Source organism: Sinohyriopsis cumingii, chromosome 10, assembly GCF_028554795.1.
Source record: "Sinohyriopsis cumingii isolate HCF-2022 chromosome 10, ASM2855479v2, whole genome shotgun sequence".
In the NCBI taxonomy this organism is placed as follows: Eukaryota; Metazoa; Mollusca; class Bivalvia; order Unionida; family Unionidae; genus Sinohyriopsis; species Sinohyriopsis cumingii.
In genome coordinates, this window is record NC_142970.1 from 103,910,480 (window position 1) to 103,933,667 (window position 23,188).

General features: G+C 33.5%; 1 protein-coding gene across 1 annotated transcript in view; it reads left to right on the forward strand.

Moving 5' to 3' along the window:
- The window catches only part of LOC149790755 (ADAM 17-like protease), a 100,036-nt gene that overhangs the window by 6,374 nt on the left and 70,474 nt on the right, over positions 1–23,188 (forward strand). The window contains exons 2-7 of the mRNA XM_089973260.1: positions 6,238–6,364; positions 11,469–11,599; positions 13,806–13,894; positions 15,958–16,061; positions 17,534–17,631; positions 21,608–21,735. Coding sequence (XP_089829386.1) covers positions 6,238–6,364; positions 11,469–11,599; positions 13,806–13,894; positions 15,958–16,061; positions 17,534–17,631; positions 21,608–21,735 — 677 coding nt within the window. The remainder of the gene's footprint in view (positions 1–6,237; positions 6,365–11,468; positions 11,600–13,805; positions 13,895–15,957; positions 16,062–17,533; positions 17,632–21,607; positions 21,736–23,188) is intronic.

The following is a 23,188-nucleotide window of genomic DNA, read 5'->3' on the forward strand; positions in this document are numbered from 1 at the left end:
GTGGTTTAGTATGAGTTTATTAGAGCACCATCTCCCCTGTAGCAACAAAGAATACAATATAATAAATCAGGCTGCTGGTAGAAGTGGTTATAAAGGAAAAATAGACAAAGGGTAAAACAAAACAAATATGAATCAACAAGTTAAAACTAAATAAGTATGAATCAGCAAGAACTAAACAAAGCTGAATCAAAGAGTAAGGACTAAACAAAGATGAATCAAAGCAAGGACTAAACAAAGATGAATCAGAGAGTAAGGACTAAAAGATGAATCAAAGAGTAAGGACTAAATAAAGATGAATCAGAGAGTAAGGTTTAAACAAAGATGAATCAAAGAGAAAGGACTAAACAAAAATGAATCAAATAGTAAGGACTAAACAAAGATGAATCAAAGCAAGGACTAAACAAAGATGAATCAGAGAGCAAGAACTAAACAAAGCTGAATCAATGAGTAAGGACTAAACAAAGATGAATCAAAGCAAGGACTAAACAAAGATGAATCAATGAGAAAGGAATAAACAAAGATGAATCAAAGAGTAAGGACTAAACAAAGATGAATCAACGAGAAAGGACTAAACAAAGATGAATCAAAGAGAAAGGACTAAACAAAGATGAATCAAAGAGAAAGGACTAAACAAAGATGAATCAAAAGGTTGTGAGTTGAGTTAATGAATTAAATCTTTTAACTATTCTTACGAAATTTTGTATAGTTTAAATTGTGAGAGCAAAGAGTATAAGACGTGATCGTTATGATCAGAGTATTTTGGAGAGTCTGGAAGAATGTGTTTGCAATCTCTATTTTACCACAGGAGCCATGCTTATATTTTTTTTTGTATTCATGTTATTCTTAGAATAGTATGCATAATATGTGAAATTTTATAACAAACATAATAATAATAGTAATAACAATAATAATAATAACTCTTCTATGGAAATATTAGAACTTAAATCCCAGTGTATGTAATTAAGTATAATGCCCCCATGTCTTAGTTTCTTTGGAAATATTAGAACTTAAATCCCAGTGTATGTAATTAAGTATAATGCCCCCATGTCTTAGTTTCTATGGAAATATTAGAACTTAAATCCCAGTGTATGTAATTAAGTATAATGCCCCCATGTCTTAGTTTCTATGGAAATATTAGAACTTAAATCCCAGTGTATGTAATTAAGTATGATGCTTCCATGTCTTAGTTTCTATGGAAATATTAGAACTTAAATCCCAGTGTATGTAATTAAGTATGATGCTCCCATGTCTTAGCTTCTATGGAAATATTAGAACTTAAATCCCAGTGTATGTAATTAAGTATAATACCCACATGTCTTAGCTTCTATGGAAATATTAGAACTTAAATCCTAGTGTATGTAATTAAGTATGATGCCCACATGTCTTAGTTTCTTTGGAAATATTAGAACTTAAATCCCAGTGTATGTAATTAAGTATAATGCCCCCATGTCTTAGTTTCTATGGAAATATTAGAACTTAAATCCCAGTGTATGTAATTAAGTATAATGCCCCCATGTCTTAGTTTCTATGGAAATATTAGAACTTAAATCCCAGTGTATGTAATTAAGTATGATGCTCCCATGTCTTAGTTTCTATGGAAATATTAGAACTTAAATCCCAGTGTATGTAATTAAGTATGATGCTCCCATGTCTTAGCTTCTATGGAAATATTAGAACTTAAATCCCAGTGTATGTAATTAAGTATAATACCCACATGTCTTAGCTTCTATGGAAATATTAGAACTTAAATCCCAGTGTATGTAATTAAGTATAATGCCCACATGTCTTAGTTTCTGTGGAAATATTAGAACTTAAATCCCAGTGTATGTAATGAAGTATGATGCTCCCATGTCTTAGTTTCTTTGGAAATATTAGAACTTAAATCCCAGTGTATGTAATCAAGTATAATGCCCCCATGTCTTAGTTTCTATGGAAATATTAGAACTTAAATCCCAGTGTATGTAATTAAGTATAATGCCCCCATGTCTTAGTTTCTATGGAAATATTAGAACTTAAATCCCAGTGTATGTAATTAAGTATGATGCTCCCATGTCTTAGCTTCTATGGAAACATTAGAACTTAAATCCCAGTGTATGTAATGAAGTATAATGCTCCCATGTCTTAGCTTCTATGGAAATATTAGAACTTAAATCCCAGTGTATGTAATTCAGTATGATGCTCCCATGTCTTAATTTCTATGGAAATATTAGAACTTAAATCAGTGTATGTAATTAAGTATAATGCCCCCATGTCTTAGTTTCTATGGAAATATTAGAACTTAAATCCCAGTGTATGTAATTAAGTATAATGCCCACATGTCTTAGCTTCTATGGAAATATTAGAACTTAAATCCTAGTGTATGTAATTAAGTATGATGCTCCCATGTCTTAGCTTCTGTGAAAATATTAGAACTTAAATCCCAGTGTATGTAATTAAGTATAATGCTCCCATGTCTTTGTTTCTATGGAAATATTAGAACTTAAATCCCAGTGTATGTAATTAAGTATGATGCTCCCATGTCTTAGTTTCTGTGGAAATATTAGAACTTAAATCCCAGTGTACGTAATTAAGTATGATGCTCCCATGTCATAGCTTCTATGGAAATATTAGAACTTAAATCCCAGTGTATGTAATTAAGTATAATGCTCCCATGTCTTTGTTTCTATGGAAATATTAGAACTTAAATCAGTGTATGTAGTTAAGTATAGTGCCCCCATGTCTTAGTTTCTTTGGAAATATTAGAACTTAAATCCCAGTGTATGTAATTAAGTATAATGCTCCCATGTCTTAGCTTCTTTGGAAATATTAGAACTTAAATCAGTGTATGTAGTTAAGTATAATGCCCCCATGTCTTAGTTTCTTTGGAAATATTAGAACTTAAATCCCAGTGTATGTAATTAAGTATAATGCCCCCATGTCTTAGTTTCTATGGAAATATTAGAACTTAAATCCCAGTGTATGTAATTAAGTATAATGCCCCCATGTCTTAGTTTCTATGGAAATATTAGAACTTAAATCCCAGTGTATGTAATTAAGTATAATGCCCACATGTCTTAGCTTCTATGGAAATATTAGAACTTAAATCCCAGTGTATGTAATTAAGTATGATGCTCCCATGTCTTAATTTCTATGGAAATATTAGAACTTAAATCAGTGTATGTAATTAAGTATAATGCCCCCATGTCTTAGTTTCTATGGAAATATTAGAACTTAAATCCCAGTGTATGTAATTAAGTATAATACCCACATGTCTTAGCTTCTATGGAAATATTAGAACTTAAATCCTAGTGTATGTAATTAAGTATGATGCTCCCATGTCTTAGCTTCTGTGAAAATATTAGAACTTAAATCCCAGTGTATGTAATTAAGTATAATGCTCCCATGTCTTTGTTTCTATGGAAATATTAGAACTTAAATCCCAGTGTATGTAATTAAGTATAATGCTCCCATGTCTTAGCTTCTGTGGAAATATTAGAACTTAAATCCCAGTGTATGTAATTAAGTATGATGCTCCCATGTCTTAGCTTCTGTGGAAATATTAGAACTTAAATCCCAGTGGATGTAATTAAGTATAATGCCCACATGTCTTAGTTTCTATGGAAATATTAGAACTTAAATCCCAGTGTATGTAATTAAGTATAATGCTCCCATGTCTTAGCTTCTATGGAAATATTAGAACTTAAATCCCAGTGTATGTAATTAAGTATGATGCTCCCATGTCTTAGCTTCTGTGGAAATATTAGAACTTAAATCCCAGTGTATGTAATTAAGTATAATTCTCCCATGTCTTAGCTTCTATGGAAATATTAGAACTTAAATCCCAGTGTATGTAATTAAGTATAATGCTCCCATGTCTTAGCTCAGCCAGATAACTAGCAAACCCACTGTAACATGGAGATTGGTGTGAATACCTTTTTCTTATAGAAATTCCCCCAAAATTTGCTTAGCATTAAAAAAAATTGTCTTCAAACTTGTACATGAAAGCCTGTTACATGTATATCCCTTTAATCTTCATTGAAAACAGCTGTTAGTGAATGGAAATTTTGAATTGTCATTATGAAATTCAAAATTTGAATAAGAAATATATTTTCTTAATTTAAAAAAAAAAGTGAAATTCATGTTTTGCAATTGTCTTTGAATTGGGTTTCAAAGTAACTATCATACACATGGTGAGAGTAATTCAAACATGATGAGAGTAATTCAGATATAATGAGAGTAATTCAAACATGATGAGAGTAAACTTCAAACATGAGAGTAATTCAAACATGATGAGAGTATTTCAGACATGATGATTAGTCATTCGGACATGATGATGAGTCATTTGTACATGATGAGAGTAAACTTCAAACATGATGGGAGTAATTCAAACATGAAGAGAGTAATTCAAATATCGGCTTCATCTTTTTCACTTTGTTCCTCACAGCATCGCAAATTTTATCCTATCTGTAACTCAGTAACGTTTCCGTTGTGGATCAGTAAATGTAACTAAAAGTACGTAATTTTTTTTTACACAGGATGTATTTTAAATGTATTATATACTTTTAGCTACATACAATGATGCTGACATGAAAATTTATTGAGTTACAGATAGGATAACATTTTCGATGCTGTGTGGAATTAAACTGTAATAACTTCCAGTTTCTTAAATATTAAATGTATCAACGTATGCTATTTCAATATGAAAATTGCATCATTGATGCTTGTTCCACATTTTTTTGGATGGGGGAAGAGAGATACAGAGAGATACATATTTATTCTGATATAAGTTAATTTCAATACTGACAATCATGTAATTGTTTCAATCCTTTATTTGTTCATACACGATCTCTTCCCCAAAATGAAATAAGTTTTTGCACATTTTTTCATACTCTTTGAGAATTTTGTCTATACGAAAAATTATGTGACATGCGATAAAGCTATTTGGATGACATAATCCATATACAAGTCGATTCAGAGTATAAGATGAAGCTAAGGTTTTCTGGTCAGAAAGTATCGTCTTATAGGCAGGCAAATATGGTATGGTCCTTCAACACAATCACACATGCTAATTAGTTTACACATGCTAAGCTAATTAGTTCACACATGCTAATTAGTTCACACATGCTAATTATTTCACACAAGCTAATTAGTTGTCTCCTCCTAATTACCATACATGCTGACATCACAGTAACACCCTGTGAAGATTAGTCTTATTTCTTGTGAAAATCACACTTTAGACAACTAAGTGTTTTCATTTGTGGAGTATTGTGATGAAAAACAATCAGCAGATTATATAGACCTTGGAAACTTTGTCCTCAAACCAGCACATGTATTCATGATTAAAGACGACGTGTATATGTTAACATTTGTAGCCTTGATTAATTAGGAATTAAGTATCTCATTTGTGATCTTCAGTTACAAGACTTGTTACATACGCTGCTCTTATTCATTCTTATCTAAGCCTATTTGCTAAAATACATTTTTAAAAATATTAAAATACATCTTTTATTCATTTCCTTCTTCAAAGGGATTTATTAATTATGTTGTTTCATAATGGATGTCACAATATATCATACTCGACATCAATTGATATCATGTCATCATAAAACATGCATGTCTATTGGATATCATATATATCATCATAAAACATGCATGTCTATTGGGTATCATATATATCATTGTATAACATGTATTGTCAATTGTATATCACATACACCATTGTATAACATTTATATCTCTTGGATATCATAATATCATCATATAATATATGTCTGTTGGATATCATATATATCATCATATAATATATGTCTATTGGATATCATATATATCATCATATACTATATGTCTATTGTATATCATATATATGATCATATAATATATGTCTCTTGGATATCATATGTATCATCATATCATATGTCTCTTGGATATCATATATATCATCATATCATATATGTCTCTTGGATATCATATATATCATCATATACTATATGTCTCTTGGATATCATATATATATATATCATCATATAATATATGTCTCTTGGATATCAAATATATATCCTGATGGATATTGTAATAGCATCATTTTATGTATATCTCCTTTAACCACTATGAATACAATACACACAAAAGTAGACTATGCTCTTGAAGTGGAGTTAAGTGAAATTTACTCCTGATGTGAAAAATATAGCTATAAGCTTCACTCAGCATCACCCACCATTGTATTATGTATAGCTGATTTTTAAACTGATATGGTTCCAGGAGAGAATGTACTTCGTTACTATGAAACGCTGAAGTCCTCAGACATCAAGATAAGGGTCAAGAGAGAGGCTGGAAAGAATCCAGAAGAAATTCATTCCAAACATGTCACCTTTTCAACACTGGGCAGGTGTGTATATTTAATCATGATAAAATACAGAGCTCAACAATTTTCATTGAGCTACTTGTCTTGCAAGCTTAGTGACTTTGAATGTGCTAGTCAGGCATCAGTTTTACCATATTTATTGTATATTTTGGGACACCATATATGTTGGAATAAAATGCATTAATTTTCAAAGTAATATTTTTTGCATTGCATGTTCTGGGTCACCATATTTTTTAAGTTGTAAGTTTTGGGACACCCTTTTTAAATTGTAAAATTGATGCTATGTTGATAAAAAATTTTAATAAAGAATATCAACTAATGTATTTTGAAATCCTTTGATATTTTATTGTGAAAAACTAAATTTTATAAAATATAAATTTTGAAAAAGCTGCTGTGTATTTGTACTTTGTAACCTCAAACGTTTGAAGAAGAAGAGTTGGGTGAATCATTTATGCACATGAGAGTTTTGTTCCATTTTTTTTCCCTAATTTTACACTTCTGCAAAGTGTCTAGTTCAGAAGTTCAGAAAGTATTCTATACTTATGTAAAATATGTGATGAATGTGTATACCATCTGTACTCTCTTATAAGACTGGTCGAACTGCACAGACCAAGATCTGCCATTGCATAATGTACCGGCAGATCTGGATCTATGCAGATTGGTAGGAGTAATCAGTAGAACAAATATAGACCCTGATCTGCAGGTGCATTATGCTTTGGCAGATTAGAATCTATGTTGTTTGCAGTTGAACTCAACTTATAAGCTAGTACATATGGTATGTACAGGGAGAGAGATTTATGGAATAAAGTTTCTAAGCTGGATAGTGAAGGTACAGAATAATAGATACACATTAATGTACACAGAAATTATCAATTCCATATACCCTTGAACAAGCATGCATATTGATACTCTGTTCTAACGAAATCCTTCACACTGTTCAAATTCTTATTTGGCCACTCAGCTTTCTTGTCTTCTTCATATTAGATGTCATTTTCAACACATCCAGCATTTCTTTGCCCTCATGACCATTCAAGTTGCTGATACCACATACTTCAAACAAATTTTTTAGAAGATTTACTTGCCCTGCAGTGATTTGCCAGCCATCAAAAGCCAATCCACAAAAGTGTGTCAGTGCTCTTAGCATAATAAGTGTGGTCATTTTCTTGGCCAGGCTGTGTGATACAGTATGAATAAAGTCGAACCAGCTTTTGTTTATATTGGTCTTGACTAGTTATTAATAGTAACACCTAACGGTTGCAACTTGGAGGTGTATCTACCCATAATGGTGGCACTGTGTTACCCCTTCTCAAAACCTTCTTTGCAGCATCCATGTGTGTACAGGATGAATCCATTGCCAAACTTGATCACTCCTTTCCCATGTACTTGACATCTTTTAATTACCCCTTCATCGTCCCAGACCTTCTCTTGCACAAGTACAATTCATCCTTTTAGTACCATAATATCCTTTAGCTATCTTGTCCTGAAATTTTGGTCAGTGGAGGTATTGCTTTCCTTGCAGCAGAAACTGTAAGGATTAAAGTTTTGTTTTTATATATTATTTTTTGCATTTGACACCTTCATATTTGCAGTCCATCCAAGAATGAGATCAAAAGTACACAGGAGTTTAATCCATGTTAATAACTCCCTTGTTCTTAATTGTCTTCTCTTCTGACCTTTGCAAAATCATTGAATTATTTTGTTTTTCCTCCAACTCTTTGGGGAGTTGCTGGTTCATAGATGTCCCTGCCCAAAGCACTAGAGGTTGCTTATCAAAGACTTACAAAAATAGTACTAACAGCTGCCTCAGTAGGTGCTCAGCATTAAGAGGTTAATGTTAGGACTGGTCAGCCTGGTGTCAGGATAATGTGACTGGGTGGGAAATGTTCTACATGTCTGCAGCATGATTCCCCAGTGTTAGACATCACTGTAAACTGCCACACTGCAGGCATTGTAAAGCTACATTAAAAATCAATCATGCACACACACCCAAAGCACTCGATAATGCTCCTTTAAAAATCCTGTATCCCAGTTAATACTGAGAAAAAATCTATGGATGTTCACTTGACACCAATTCCTTGGCATAAGCACATACAGTAACTGTGCTGACGGGATCTCCAGATTTAACTGGATGAGAACCTACTTCGCTATTTTTCTAAATCATCTCCACACACTCTGGTCTTCCACTCGTCATATATTCTCATTCATTAAGAGATGTCTGTTTTTTTACCTTTTATGATCATGATTGAAAGATTTTGAAATATCTTTCAATTTCACTAATTCTGTGTAAATTGGAGAAATTTGTTACATCAAACTTTTGCTTTAGCATGAAATGCTTGCAATGACTTCACCTGACAGTATCATTTTTACAAGCATTTTGCCCATCCTGTGGGATCAACAATTCAGTGTTTTGCAGCTGGTTCATTTTCTTACACATCACACTCTAGCATGATTTCTTGGTCAACCAGTGGGCCTTCTTGCTCAACCAATGTGCCATTTTGGTCAGCTAATGGATCTTTATGATCAACCATTGGGCCATTTTGGTCAGCTAATGGGCCATTTTTGTCACCCATTTGGTCTTTTAGGTCAGCCATTGGGCTGTTTTGGTGAAGCTGTAGTCAAAGATTTTATTCCAGTGCTTAAGGCAAAGCCTCTTTGCAACTTGAGTATTGCAACACAAATTTACCCATCATGGCTGAGATTTTTTTTCTTCTTATAATTTTATTCCCTTTATGGTAAAGTTATATGGTGAAAATTGTGTGCATACTGGTAGATCAGACACTAAAATAAACTAAAGTCTGCTTCCCAAGCCTTCTTTGTATATAAACAAAAACTATACACTTAGGAAAATACAGTACACCATACTGAATCTGCTTCAAAAGTTGCTAATTCAGTCAGGTAGCTGCTTAAAAGGTGACTTGCCCTTTCTCAGCTACCACTCATATATTCAAGCAGATAAATGACATTTTTGAGTTGTGCAATATAAGCTTTACTTAACTCATTAAGCCCTGGAGTTTTTTTTGGTTTTTACCTGAAATGCGTGTAGGAAACACATTTTGTGAGCTATTTCTGAATACATCCTAATACATCAACTCCCAAGTGATTTTACATTAACCTAATGCCTAGTTGTGCTAGAAACATCATTTTTCATTGGCAATTTCTCTCGCGCATGAGCAGAAGGGTATAAGTTGAAGTTTTTTTTTGTGCTTAACGGAAACATCATTTTTGTATCGAGACCACTCTTTATTCCAAATGCCCATCTTATCCTATGTTTTGCAAAGGTTCATCTGTCTGTGTGCAGTTCAGACCAGTCTGCCTTAGATCTGAGACCAAAAAGTCTAAAATCCGGACACAAAATCGGATTCCGACCACGGGCGAATTTTGGGTGGAAAAAAATCAGGTCCAAAAAACAAGGTTTTTTCCCTCTGTATTTTGTAGTGTAACTAGAACTTCCAGATTGTTTGGTATCATTGTAGGGCTACATCTGTCTACCTTTCTGTAATACCACCCACTTCAGTGTATCATACATGACCTTGATGCTACAGTAGGCTACTACCTCCACGTAAATGCGGCACCAGGGGTTAATGAGTTAAGGAACTGCAAATGCTGCATTTAATTTGAGACCACTTCATGGTTAGAGCATCTGCCTCGGATGCGGAAGGTCTGAGGTTTAAGTCCCAGCTGCGTCATACCAAAGACTTTATAAAACTGGTACTAGCAGTTGCCTTGCTTGGTGCTCAGCATCCAGACATCACTATAAACTGCCACATTGCAGACATCATACCAAAATGACTGAAAATTTGTTAAAGCTATGTTACAAATCCAAATCACAAACACATTTAAATTGAAATTGAAATTTAAAAATATTTAAATTGAAAAAAAAACAGATAAAGGGTTTAAATTTGAAATTTGAAAGGCTGTTAATAAATCACCTGTGCATTAAAAGAATAGAAAGTTGTGAAAAGTTTAGATTGAGTTTTCAAAATTCACTCATGTACTCATGCCAGTGAGTATTGTGAAAGAGTCAGTAAATGAGTAAGAATAAATAAATGAGTAAGAAAGAATAACTTTATCCTAGACAAATAGAAAATCCAAATAACTGACTTGTCACTTATCATACATGACACCAGGATATTTGGAAATTTGTTTGATTTTTGGTGCAAAGAATGTTGCCAAAAAACGAGTTCTTTGACATAAGGAGGTGTGTGTATGTGATTTGGATTTTTAGCGTAGCTTTAACAATTTTTTCAGTCATACTGCTACGATGTCTGCAGTGTAGCCGATTATAACAATGTCTAGCACTGGGGCATCATGCCGCAGACATGTAACATGATGTCCCACCCAATCACAGTATCCTGTTACCAGTATAGTTCTTTGCCACGATAGCTGACCCAGGCTGGTCCGATGGTAGGATTTGAACCCATACTCCTTTGGTTCTTGAGTACAACATGCTAGCTACTAAACCACCACAGCTCCCCAATGCCAAAGGCATTGTTTCCACCTTTTTTTTTACCAAATGTAGTTTGTAATACTGATATTAGTCATAATTGTATGGTCATAGAATTTTTTTAAGAGAGTTATGGTCTGCGTGACTGTCAGTAGTTTCCATTTCTTTTGTCAAGGGAAGCAACTCAGATTGAAATGTAAGATTAAACATTGGTAGTTATCTCTCTTGCATTTGTTCAACTTATGATAATACTTGAAACAATATTGGAAAAGTTTTTTTAAAGGAGATGACCACAGTAATTATTCAAACGATGTTTTCAATGTTAATATAAACTTTCTGTGTGCAAGTGAACAAAACAATAATATTATAGAGATTATTTTGCCAGGTCTTTGTGATCATAAAATGGGCACTAAAAAACATTATCTCAGAAACTATTTTCTTTAATCTAATTTTATGTAAATTATTATCATTTCAACCTTTTAAGAACCCTGTGTTTTATTACTTCATGCACTTTTGATTTACGAGATAATGCATCATCCTCCATTAGTTTGTACAAAAGTCTGAAGTTTAATTGTAACAGTAAAGCGAATGTTAAAGTCAGCATTTGTTTTAGTTCTGATAACGAGTTCAAGCAGTTCCATAATTTACGATTTAATATATTCTGGAACTTTTTTGTTTTTTCAGAGATTTTAATTTGTATTTACAACCATCCAAGATATTGTCGCATGACTTTAAAGCTTCTATTGTGAAAGGAAACGGGCAGGATGCAGTGTTTAAGGTCAATAGTAGTGCCTTCTACTCAGGGAAACTGGAAGGTAACACATCTAACTGTTATCAATGTTTTTTATTCTCAGCTGAAATGTTAAACTTAAAGTGACATACTGCTGTATTTGTACATACGTCTGGTTAAATTGACTGATTTTTTCCCCCACAGACTGAGTCATATTGAATGGGGTGGGGTTTTGCTAGTTGGTGGAGCATTTACATTCCATGAAAATATTTCCAGCTTATAAAAAAGATACTATTCTGTCTTTGTCTGTCCATCTTTCTGCCAGTTGTTGTTGTAATGGGGTTTAACGCCATTTTTCAGCACAAGATAGGCTATACATGGCGGCCAGTATTAATGGTGGAGGAAGAACCGGGGAAAACCCTGGAAAGAACCATTGACCCACGAAAAGCTAACGGCAGGCTTTCTCACATACCCACATTAGCTGAGATCTTTCTGCCAGTGCAAACCACCTAAACTAGAGTGTGGAGATTCAACAGACTTAGTACATTTAGTTACATTATCTTGCCCTTAAGGAAAGAAGAGAGATATTATTTTTGGCTCCATCCTGTGGCATCCGTTGACGGATTCAGATTCAGATGTACCAAAAATTTAATTATAGAGACATTTTCATCAGCTTGTTTTTGACCTAGCTTTATAAAAACAATATATTTAACAGATCTGTGTTCTGGCTTCAGGAGCATGATTCTTGATGTAATAATAAGTGGGGACCCATCAGAGATACATATTTACTAGTCATTAGGGGTGTATAGTTTCACCATTATATTGGTATATTGTTTTACGGATCCTACCAGTAAGTGAGCCTAGTTTGTGCAGTATTTATATAAATACCATACAACTCTGTTTCATTTGAATTTGTTGTCTCTATTAATGTTTTTGTTCTAAAACTCCCCCAGAATATTTCTGAAAACTTTGTACATCAAGAAAATGTTGTTTTTTTTGTCCAGAGTTTCACATGTTTAGTGATGTAACAAGTGAGATCCATGCATATTTATGAAATGATCTTGAATGTGTTTGGCTGACGTAGCAAGTGAGATCCATGCATATTTTAATGATGTTGATCTGTATTCAAATATGTCATACAGTACTACAGATTGATAAAAAGGCCATTGTTACTATAACAAAAAACAACCTTTCTCCACGACTGCTGAATATTATTTGACTAATCTCGACCGTTCATTTTTGTACAATTTATGTCAATGGAACATCAAAGATGGCTACATTACTAAAAATAGAAAAGCATTTAAAGACTAATTAAAAACTGCTGAGGAGAATTTGGATGGAATGCAATCTGGGATGAAGACCTTTCATATTTTTACAAATGATGCAGATCTGCCACCAGCTAGAGTCACCAGTAATATATATTAATAAATACTTCTTCTCCAAGACTGTTAAATAGAATTTAAGAAAATTTACAGAAAGCATCCTGGCACGAAAATCTTTCAAATTTATACAAGTTGGGCTGATCCATCACTGTTACTAAAAATAGAAAATGCTTGTTACTTACCAAAAATCGTTCTGGAGAACTTGACCAAATTTTAACCGAAAACATCCTGGCATAGAGGGCTCTCAGGGTTATACAACAATGCTGAAATGCTGTTATATATGGCCACTATAACACAAATAGGAAGAACTGTAAACATACTTTTCTGAAAAAATGAACAACAGAATTTGGCTAAGTTTGACAAAGTATGCTGGCATAGAGGTCTTTATTTTGTATGCAAATGATGCCAATCTGTATTTACATTGGTACTAATTATATTAACACTATGTCAAGGTTGCGACATTTTAATATGGCCACTGTTGCTAAAAATGGAGAAACTTTTACCAGACTCCTGAAGAAAAACTATTCTGTAAAATTTTCCCAAATTTTGTAGAAGGCATCCTGGCATAATGGGCTTTCAGATTTATACAAATGATTCTAATCCATCACTCAGATATAAAATATTTTTGCATGACTTTATTTCAAAAAACTGCAAAACAGATTGATGAACTGAATATACAGAAAACTAGAGAAGCCATGAAATAGTTGTTTTCATACTATTCACAATCAGCAGCATCGAAAAACAGTTCAAAAGAAAGCATCCAATATTTTTTTGACCGACAGTTTTTGCATTGGGCTATTTTTCAGCCTATTGAATGATCTCAGACCCCAGGAATCTCATGTTTGGTCATTGTCAACCCCTATGTAGTGTTCACTTTCCCAGTATTCACTTGTCTTTATCCAATTTCAGATGATGCAGATGCTCAGGTAAATGCACACTGGGAGGGGGATGCGATGATGGCCAATATCATTACCAAGGATGATATCTATATTATAGAGGTGAGAGATACTTATAGTATTGTGAATTAAATCCCAAATAATCAGTCCTAAACGTCCTATCACTGGTCCAAAAATATAGAATGTTCTGAATGAATTCCAGTAGTCTTGAATGTCCTTATATAACACACTGATGCAATCCAGAATGTTTTTGAATGAGTTAAAAAAAATTAAAGTATGTACAAATTCTAATAGTCAATCAGCACTTTAGAAATTTCGAGGAATATTTTAAATAAATAATTCCTCCCAAATTCTATTTGAACACAGCTGCAAACTCTTATCATGGATTCCCACAGACTGTTAGAGAACAGTGATGAATTTTCTTTTTTAATGAAATCTTTATTTATACACATGTTCACATGACCTAGATAAGAATCAGTCTAATAAAAATTCTACTCAAATTGTAAACAAGACTGAGCCTAGAATAATCTCAAATGCTATGTAAATATTCTATTTATGAATGACCATTATCTTTAAGTACAACCTACAATCATGGGCAAAGGTTAAGCACACAATATATATACACATAACACTTGAAACTTTGCCTTTCATTGTGTGAGAATTTTATTTCCTGTCTTTTGAAGGACTTTTTGGATTCAAATTAAATTTGTATGAAGCTTTACATAAAGGTAACCTTGATAGAATTCAGCTTTCTCCTTTTTCCAGCAAACTTTAATCTAATTACAAACCCTGTTAGAAACTTTGCCTTTCAGTTTAATTGATGTCGTATTGCATGGTTCCCATGTGTCAAGAAAATGTCAGGGAATTTTCATTTTTCTGGAAAAGCGGGATTCAAGACAGGAAAAATTTGAGATTTTAATAGAAAGTGTATGAAGAGTTAGACAGTTTTGTAAGCTCAATAAGGAATGTTTACTATGGACTTTTTCAATGACTATTTCATACACCCTCAATATCTTCAACCCCATTTCAAACATTCATGAAACTTGGTATGTGGGAGGCATCAACCAAAACCATGTCACTGTAGCTTAATTTTCATACTGGAGTGAATTTTGTATTTTTCTTTTCATTCGTCCTTAATGTTTTGGACCCTGTTCATACTACAGGTATATATGGAAATCGACAGATTGATGCCTCTCAAGGAGATAAGCTAAAACATGCAGAAAGTAGGTCATAGTTTTCACATGTGGGGTACAATGGTATTTTTCTCGATAACAGTCTGACTACTCTAAAGGAGCTCCATTTATCTTTCATACCAATGCTGCACCATAACAAGAATAAGAAAAGAGAATTCTTGTTAAAGAGGATTGTTTTATTTGTTATTTTTAATTATTATGAACATCTGAATGCATTTAAGCATCCATGAGGATTTCAAAATTCACTCTTTTTGAACATAACAAAATAATTAGCATAGTCATTTGTATAAATGTTTTTTGAATTCACACTTAAATATTTTTAACTATTTTAAATTAAGCTTATCTTTTCATACAACTAGCATTTCTCAAATGAAATGGTTGATTGAAAGGTGATATGGAAGGTGCAGGTCAACTGGTTGATTAAAAGGTGATATGGAAGGTGCAGGTCAGCTGGTTGTTTAAAAGGTGATATGGAAGGTGCAGGTCAACTGGTTGTTTAAAAGGTGATATGGAAGGTGCAGGTCAATTATAACAACAGTTAATTCCTTTTGTTTTATATCTTTATCTATGGAGAGTGGGTGTGCATGTGGCTGATAAATTAACCATCTGTTGGTAACATTTTTATCGTAATAAAAATAAATTCTAAATGCTGTTAATTCATTTATATTTGTGGTTTAACAGGTAGTTGGATTAATACCATAAGCTTATGGATTGGGATATGGGTGTCCTGCTGTTTACAGCAAAATATTATGGTTAGTTTGGTCTTCAGACAACTTTGGAATTCATAAAAATTGTAACCCACTAAAAACTAGGAAATTAAGAATAGAATGTGAGTATTAATTTCCAGTATTTAATAATATTTATTATGATGATAGCATTTTAGAATTTAAGATGAGTTGAATAACAAGACATAAGTCAGATGATTTCATTCTTTGTAATCAAAATTCTACCCTGCATGTATCTTTCCTTCAGCCATCATGGAGAAATTTTCCAAAGTCAGACAACCACAGCATGGTGGCTTACAGGTTTTCTGATTTAAAGAGAGATGGCTCCGGAGAAGATACTCTCTCACACAGGTGAGAATTTGAGTCGCTGTAAGTCAGAATAGTGTTCTAGTTAGTTTGATGAGTGGTGTAATATTTGCAAAATTTGTATTCTATACAATTTTGTGATTAAAAGATGTTGATGACTGTCTGGATGGTGTTTAATACTATCATCCATCACTGTATAAATCCATTTCAATGTCTTATCTAAAATTGAAAATTTGGATGGGTAATTCCCCTTCCACTTGAAGAATTAGAGCTAATTTTCAGACTATAGGAAGGATTTAATACAGAATGAAAGGTATGGCTTAAAAGTACAATTTTAAATTTTTGCACAGTCAGTTGATTTTGTTTTTGTGCAGTGGTTGAAAAGTTGGCATGAATACTGCAGTAATGCATCCTAGAATAGACCAAGCAATGTTTTATGTAATTGATGATGCTTTTATTGAATACTGCCATTAATATTTTTTTTTTATTTTTTTATTTTAACATCTTTCACTTTTGGTTTGGACTTCATCATTTTTGTAGTATGATGATTCCCATGTTGAATTAAAGCAACCACACTTCATTTGTGTATTTTCATTGCAAGCACACAAAGCTCGATATAAAACTCTGAATCACTACTAAAATTATATTTTGCACATACATAATTTGCTGATCTCTGCTGTCCACTGATTTTAAATAAAACTTGACCAAACTGACTCAAGAGTAGGACCTTCATCTGATTGTTCATTAGGACCTATTCTTTTTTACAGATGTGTTGAAAATTTATCGCATCACTATCAAACATGCTAGATGTATTTGTCTTGTTGGTAATTTGATTGACTGAGTCATATTTAATGGCAAATCAGCACACAAAAGACTATTTAGCATCATGGCAATAGGAGTAAAGTACAGTGCCAAGAGATGCAGTGTGGTGGATGATTTGGGCCAAATGACCAACCGATCAACTAATTGTGAACTTCGTGGGCTAAAACCCAAGCGGCTGCAGCATGGCTGAATTGGGCCAAATGACCAACCGATCAACTAAATGTGAACTTAGTGGGCTAAAACCCAAGTGACTGCAGCATGGCTGATTTTGGCCAAATGACCAACCTGATCAACTAATTGTGAACTTTGTGGGCTAAAACCCAAGCGGCTGCAGCATGGCTGAATTGGGCCAAATGACCAACCGATCAACTAATTGTGAACTTCGTGGGCTAAAACCCAAGTGGCTGCAGCATGGCTGATTTGGGCCAAATGACCAACCGATCAACTAATTGGGATCTTAGTGGGCTAAAACCCAAGTGGCTCCAGCATGGCTGATTTGGGTCAAATGACCAACTGATCAACTAATTGTGAACTTCGTGGACTAAAACCCAAGCGGCTCCAGCATGGCGTGCAGACTAAGATGCTGATCATTTGACGAGATGAACTTCACTAAATTAATTAAATGCTACTTAGTTTTAGGTGTGCAATACAAATATATACCTCTCTTGAACTCTTTTCATGTCTGACTTTTTCAGTTCATTTTGTGGGATTAAAGAAGGTAGCTCAGGTTCAAATGAGTATGATGACATGGATAAGAAGGAACTTCATGGTCAGGTGAAAGTTGACGAAAAGGGTAAGACAAAGGTTTTTGTGAGTACATTAGTGTGTGCATGCTTGTATGAAATGTCTATACTTGTATAGACAGTTACAACTGTTAGTTTTAAGATATGAACATGAGTGGTTTGCAGCGTGTATGGAAACATGAAGAAAAAACAACAAAACATTGAAGCATGGATTAAGCATCTGTAATGCAGAAAGCTAGTTAATAAATGACACACTTTTAACGTTTTTTTGTGGTTTTGCCAAAACAATGACATTTTCATCAACACAAAAATTGTATGGATTGGAGAAGTGGTTCTAAGTTTTTTCAATATACATTTAATTGTTCATTTCAGTCTTTTGTGGTTTACAGAAAAAAATGAAATACACATAAATTGGTACCCATGCAAAACAGTGGCTTCACTGTAATTTCATTCATTAAAATCATTGAATTCACAATTATTGTTGGGTGGGGTGGATAGGGTACCAGTTTCTGTGTATTTCATAATTGCTGCATGTCACAAATTTGAGTGAAAAATCATTCTGCTGTGTAAACAGTACAGCTTCTTTCCAAATTCATGAATTTAAGAACCACTCCGGTGGCCTAGTGGTTATAGCATCCACTTTGGTAGCAGGAGGTCGTTGGTTCAAACCTTGGCTGAGTCATATCAAAGACTTACAAAATGGTACTAACAGCTGCCTCGCTAGGCACTCATGAATGAATCCTTGGTCAGGTCCTATAATAGAGATCTTACTACTAAACCAGATTTGAGCAAAATCTCAACTGGGCAAGGAAATCCAAATTCATTAGTAAGTTACCAGCTGGTCCAAAATTCAGTCCCTTGGGTCATGCTGGTCACTTCCCAATTTTTGCCAACACAAAACTTCACAAATACTAACAATAATCTCCTTCATCATTTTGCTTCAGGTTTTGCAAGCAATATGACATGTACATTCAAAAACAGCACTTGAACATCAGCTCAAAATAAATCTTAAAAAAAAAATTCACATGAGACATGATAAAGGTACAGTTTTAAAATATTATTGACAGAAGAACTAATAGAATAAGAAATTTACTTTTCCTGCTGAATATTCACTAGTCCTTCTTGTATTACACTGTCAGATACATAGTGAGATTACATAGCCATTGGACTTGAAATTATGAAAATTACTAGTCCGACAGAAAATTCACTAGCCTTGGACTAGTGGACTACCAGTAATTTGAGTCCTGTTATCTACCAACATTACTGTAATAGTAACTGCAATTTAGATTTTCTAATTTTGTTTTCAATTTCTAATTTGTGTTGCGTTCACGTTACATGTATGTAAGTTATGTTGTGTTTTCAGTACATGTATCTAATTTATGTTGTGTTTACAGTACATGTATCTAATTTTTGTGTGTTTACAGTACACTTATCTAATTTATGTTGTGTTTACAGTACATCTGTATAATTTATGTTGCATTTTCAGTACACGTATCTAATTTGTGTTGTGTTTAAAGTACATGTATTTATGTTGTGTTTACAGTACACATATCAAATTTGTGTTGTGTTTACAGTACACATCAAATTTGTGTTGTGTTTACAGTACACTTATCTAATTTGTGTTGTGTTTAAAGTACATGTATTTAATTTATATTGTGTTTACAGTACATGTATCTAATTTGTGTTGTGTTTTTAGTACATGTATCCAATTTTTGTTGTGTTTTCAGTACATGTATCTAATTTATGTTGTGTTTATAGTCTCTAGTTGATGTGGCTTTTACATGACTTTAAAAAGTTGTTTATCTTGGATGCAAAGTAGTTCCTATGACATTAATCATGCAAACAATCAACTTTAAATGAATGTCGTACCCTTGAAATAGGAGGAAACCTATGGAATGTATGAATGTTGTAATTATTAAGCAATTATTACATTTCTGCTTTCATTTTATATTTAATATATTTGCAATAAAGTGTGAATCTTTAGCTCATAGTCTTTTTATTACATTTCTTGTGTACCATCCTAACATTTTGCTGCTGGCAGCAAAATATCCTGATTTTCAATAACTGCACCTTCCAGTTTAATTCCAAAAAAAAATGAATGTGCCCAAAACATTAAGTAGTTGTTTTTCTAATGAAGTGCAGTATGTTGACTATGCATGCCAAAATAGGGGCCCCAAGTGGCGGAGTAGTCTAAAGTGCTCTCCATTACAGATCACTGCCATCTCATCTCTGTCTGCATGGGTTTGAGTCTAGAATTCCTCCAATGTGGGTATGTGAGAAAGTTTGTCAGTAGATTCTCGTGGGTCAGCGGTTCTTCCCGGGGTTTTCTATGAGTCTTCCTCCACTATTAATACTGGCTGATATGCATAGCCTATCGTGTGCTGAAAAATGGTGTTAAACCCAACAATAACAACAAAAACACGCCAAAATATTTATATATAAAACATGTCACTTCTGTTTTTTTATTATAAATCTAATGACAGTTTCCAGTTATAAATTATCAGCAGATTCAGAAAATGTGGTACAGGTAGTTGTGCGCAAAATCAAATCCTCAACAATAAAAACATGAATGTGTCACACAATTGTTTGATTTTTTTAAAGTTGTACTGTAATTCATATTAGAGTTTATTAGAAATGTGCATTTCTAATAAAACAAAAATCATGAAACTTATGCATGTTGTTATGATTTTCTGTGTGAAATACTTAACTTCTGACACAAAGAGCATTGCACATCAACCCTCAGTCTCTATTTCTATACATCCTTCTTTATGTCTATTTTCTACGCTATTGTCACATATTTGATTGAGGAGGGCATATGGTTGTGAAACAGTTGGTTTTTTAATAGACAGAATGTCATGGAATAATTATATGGATCAAAATAACAGCTCATTTTTACAAGTAAGCGTGATTGTATATGGAAAAAGAAAACTGAGCATGTAGCTTCTGCAGCTTATTGCATCGTTATATTCAACACAGCATGCTGATTGGCATTGCCTGTTTATAAACATGAAAATAGATTTTACAGGATGTAAATAGCTTACCCACAAGTCTGGACAGTGATGAATCTGCCAGATTACTTTCAGTCCATTAAAGCATCAAATCTTAGAGTCATTGTTAGGTCTAAAAGGACTTCTCATTCTTTACTTCAAATATTGACCTTCATGCAGAATGCAAATGTCCATTGAGATAAAAGTTAAAGACCATACTGGAAATGTTCAAAATCATTGGTTGAAGCATTATGTTCATGCTGAAGAATAGCCTGTTTTGAAAATAGCTACCGTATTTACCGTATATGTTGAGACAGCACCATATTTGTTGGGACACCATAAATTTATTTTTAAAGTGATTTTTGTATGCACTGTATGTTCTGGGACACATCCTTTTTTTTTTGAGTACTAAGTTATGGGACACCTTTAAAATCATTCGAAAACTACATGTCGGAAAATGCACTCAGACATAAATTTTATTAAAGAAACTTTAAAAAGAAAATCCTGTGAGTGCTGTTTGTTTACACTTTTCTTCCTAAATACTGTATGTGTCAGAAACTCCAAACAAATATTCATAGCAGAATGAACATTCAAAAAATGATACAAGGGATTAAAATACAAGAAGAAAAGTTAAACATTTTGTTGTTTATTGGTATATGAAGTCTATTATGTAACTAACAAAGTTAATACACTGATAAAACAGCAGAAAAAGTACATTCGGTTCTTAAAAAGCATCTTTTACGATTTTAATTTTGTTGTGTTTTTTTTAGCATAAAATGCATAATTTGACAATAAACATATATTAGTTCAAAAAGAAATAAATTGAGTGAAAGATAGGATAGAATAAGAGTCTTATTTGGTGCAGTCCTTTTCTGGTACACTAAATAATTGAAAATATTGGTTTCGGGGCAAAATTTGGTGACCTACTGGAGAAATTCTAGGACTAAGCTTGCATAAGGGCATTTATAGTATGGCATGTATTACACATGAGTAAATGTGTTATTGACTTACAGATATTGTTGATTTTGTGTATTTTCAGATGTTGGCAGGAAAAAACGGCAGTCTTCCTTACTGTCTCGGACCGTTTGTCGTTTAATGGTCGTGGCAGACTACACATTCTTTGAGAACATGGGAGGAAAATCAGAGGCAGCAACAGCTGGCTACCTTGTAAGTCTTTTGCAAATTATTGCCTGTTGCCAAGAGACACCAATATTGGATGCTTACCGTTAATACTCGCTTATATTTCAAGTAAAATTCTGAACAACAAAGATCCTGAACTGCTGTAACATAATGCACCTGCAGATTAGGATCTGTTTTGTTGGTTCTACTGGTTACTCCTAACAAACACAATAGACCCAGATCTGATGGCACATTATGCAATGGCAGATCTTTGTGCAGTTTGCAGTTGGACTCGTCTGATAAGCGAGTACATACGATATTCATCAAACTGATCAAGTTCCTCAGCATCCTAGTTTCCATAGTTTTGTTTTGATTTTAGTCAAATTCTGTTTGAAATATTATCCCAACAAACCATCATTAAGTTTAATTATTAATTTTGGATTGTAATAGAAAATTTGTGTCCATATTTAGTTAGTCATTGACCAGATGAGCTTATGGGATGGTCTGTGGCCTGCCAGCTGTCTGTCCACTAGCACAAGTTTATTATCACTGCTCCTCCTAAACTACTTAGAGGATTACGATGAAACTTTGCACGTACTCTTCCCATGACCTAATTAGTCTGAAATGCTAATTTTGCTGTCAAATACAGACACTGCAATGGCCGTCTTGAAAATCTTGTTATTGTTGGATTTCCAGAATTGATTGTCAAATCACCATGCAATTTTCATTAAAGGACTTTGTATGATGTTTAGTTAATCCAAAATGAAAATGGTGCCAGTTTGATTTCTACGGTGGTCATCTTGAAAATCTTGTTACTGGACAAGAAAGGCATATTGGAGTTTTCACCAGAAGGCTTCTTATTGTGTCTGCTTGATTGTAAATATCAATGGTTCCCATCCGATGCTCCACATCAGCCATCTTGAAAATCTTGTTTATTGTTACTCCTCCTGAATGAAACATAATATTGCCATAGGGATTTCATCAAAAGAGTTCTTATGACATCTAGTTGTTCCTGTATGAAAATTGTGCTGATCTGCAGTCCATTATGGCCAACACAGGAGTCGGCTTGAAAATGTTGTTATCACTGCTCCAGTGGAATGGATGGTCATATCAACATGGGAGTTTTACATAGCAACTTTTTATGATATCTAGTGGGTCCTAAATAAAAATGATGCCATTCAGACACTCAATATGCCTGCCACAGGGGCCATCTCGAAAATCTTGATATCCATCCTCATTCTAAATGAATGGCCATATTAGCTTGGGGTTTTGAACTAAAAGATATCTTAGGATGTCTAGTTGGTCATAAATGAAAACTATGTCATTTTGACTTCTAATGTGGGTTCACAACTGCTAGTCATGATAGTCTTGTTATCACTACTTTTCCTAGATGTTGACATTATGCTTTCGCCAAAAGACCTCTTCTGTTTATTTGGCACTAAATGAAATGGTGTCAGTCTTATATCCAATATGACCACAATCTTGGTATCATTCCTCCTAC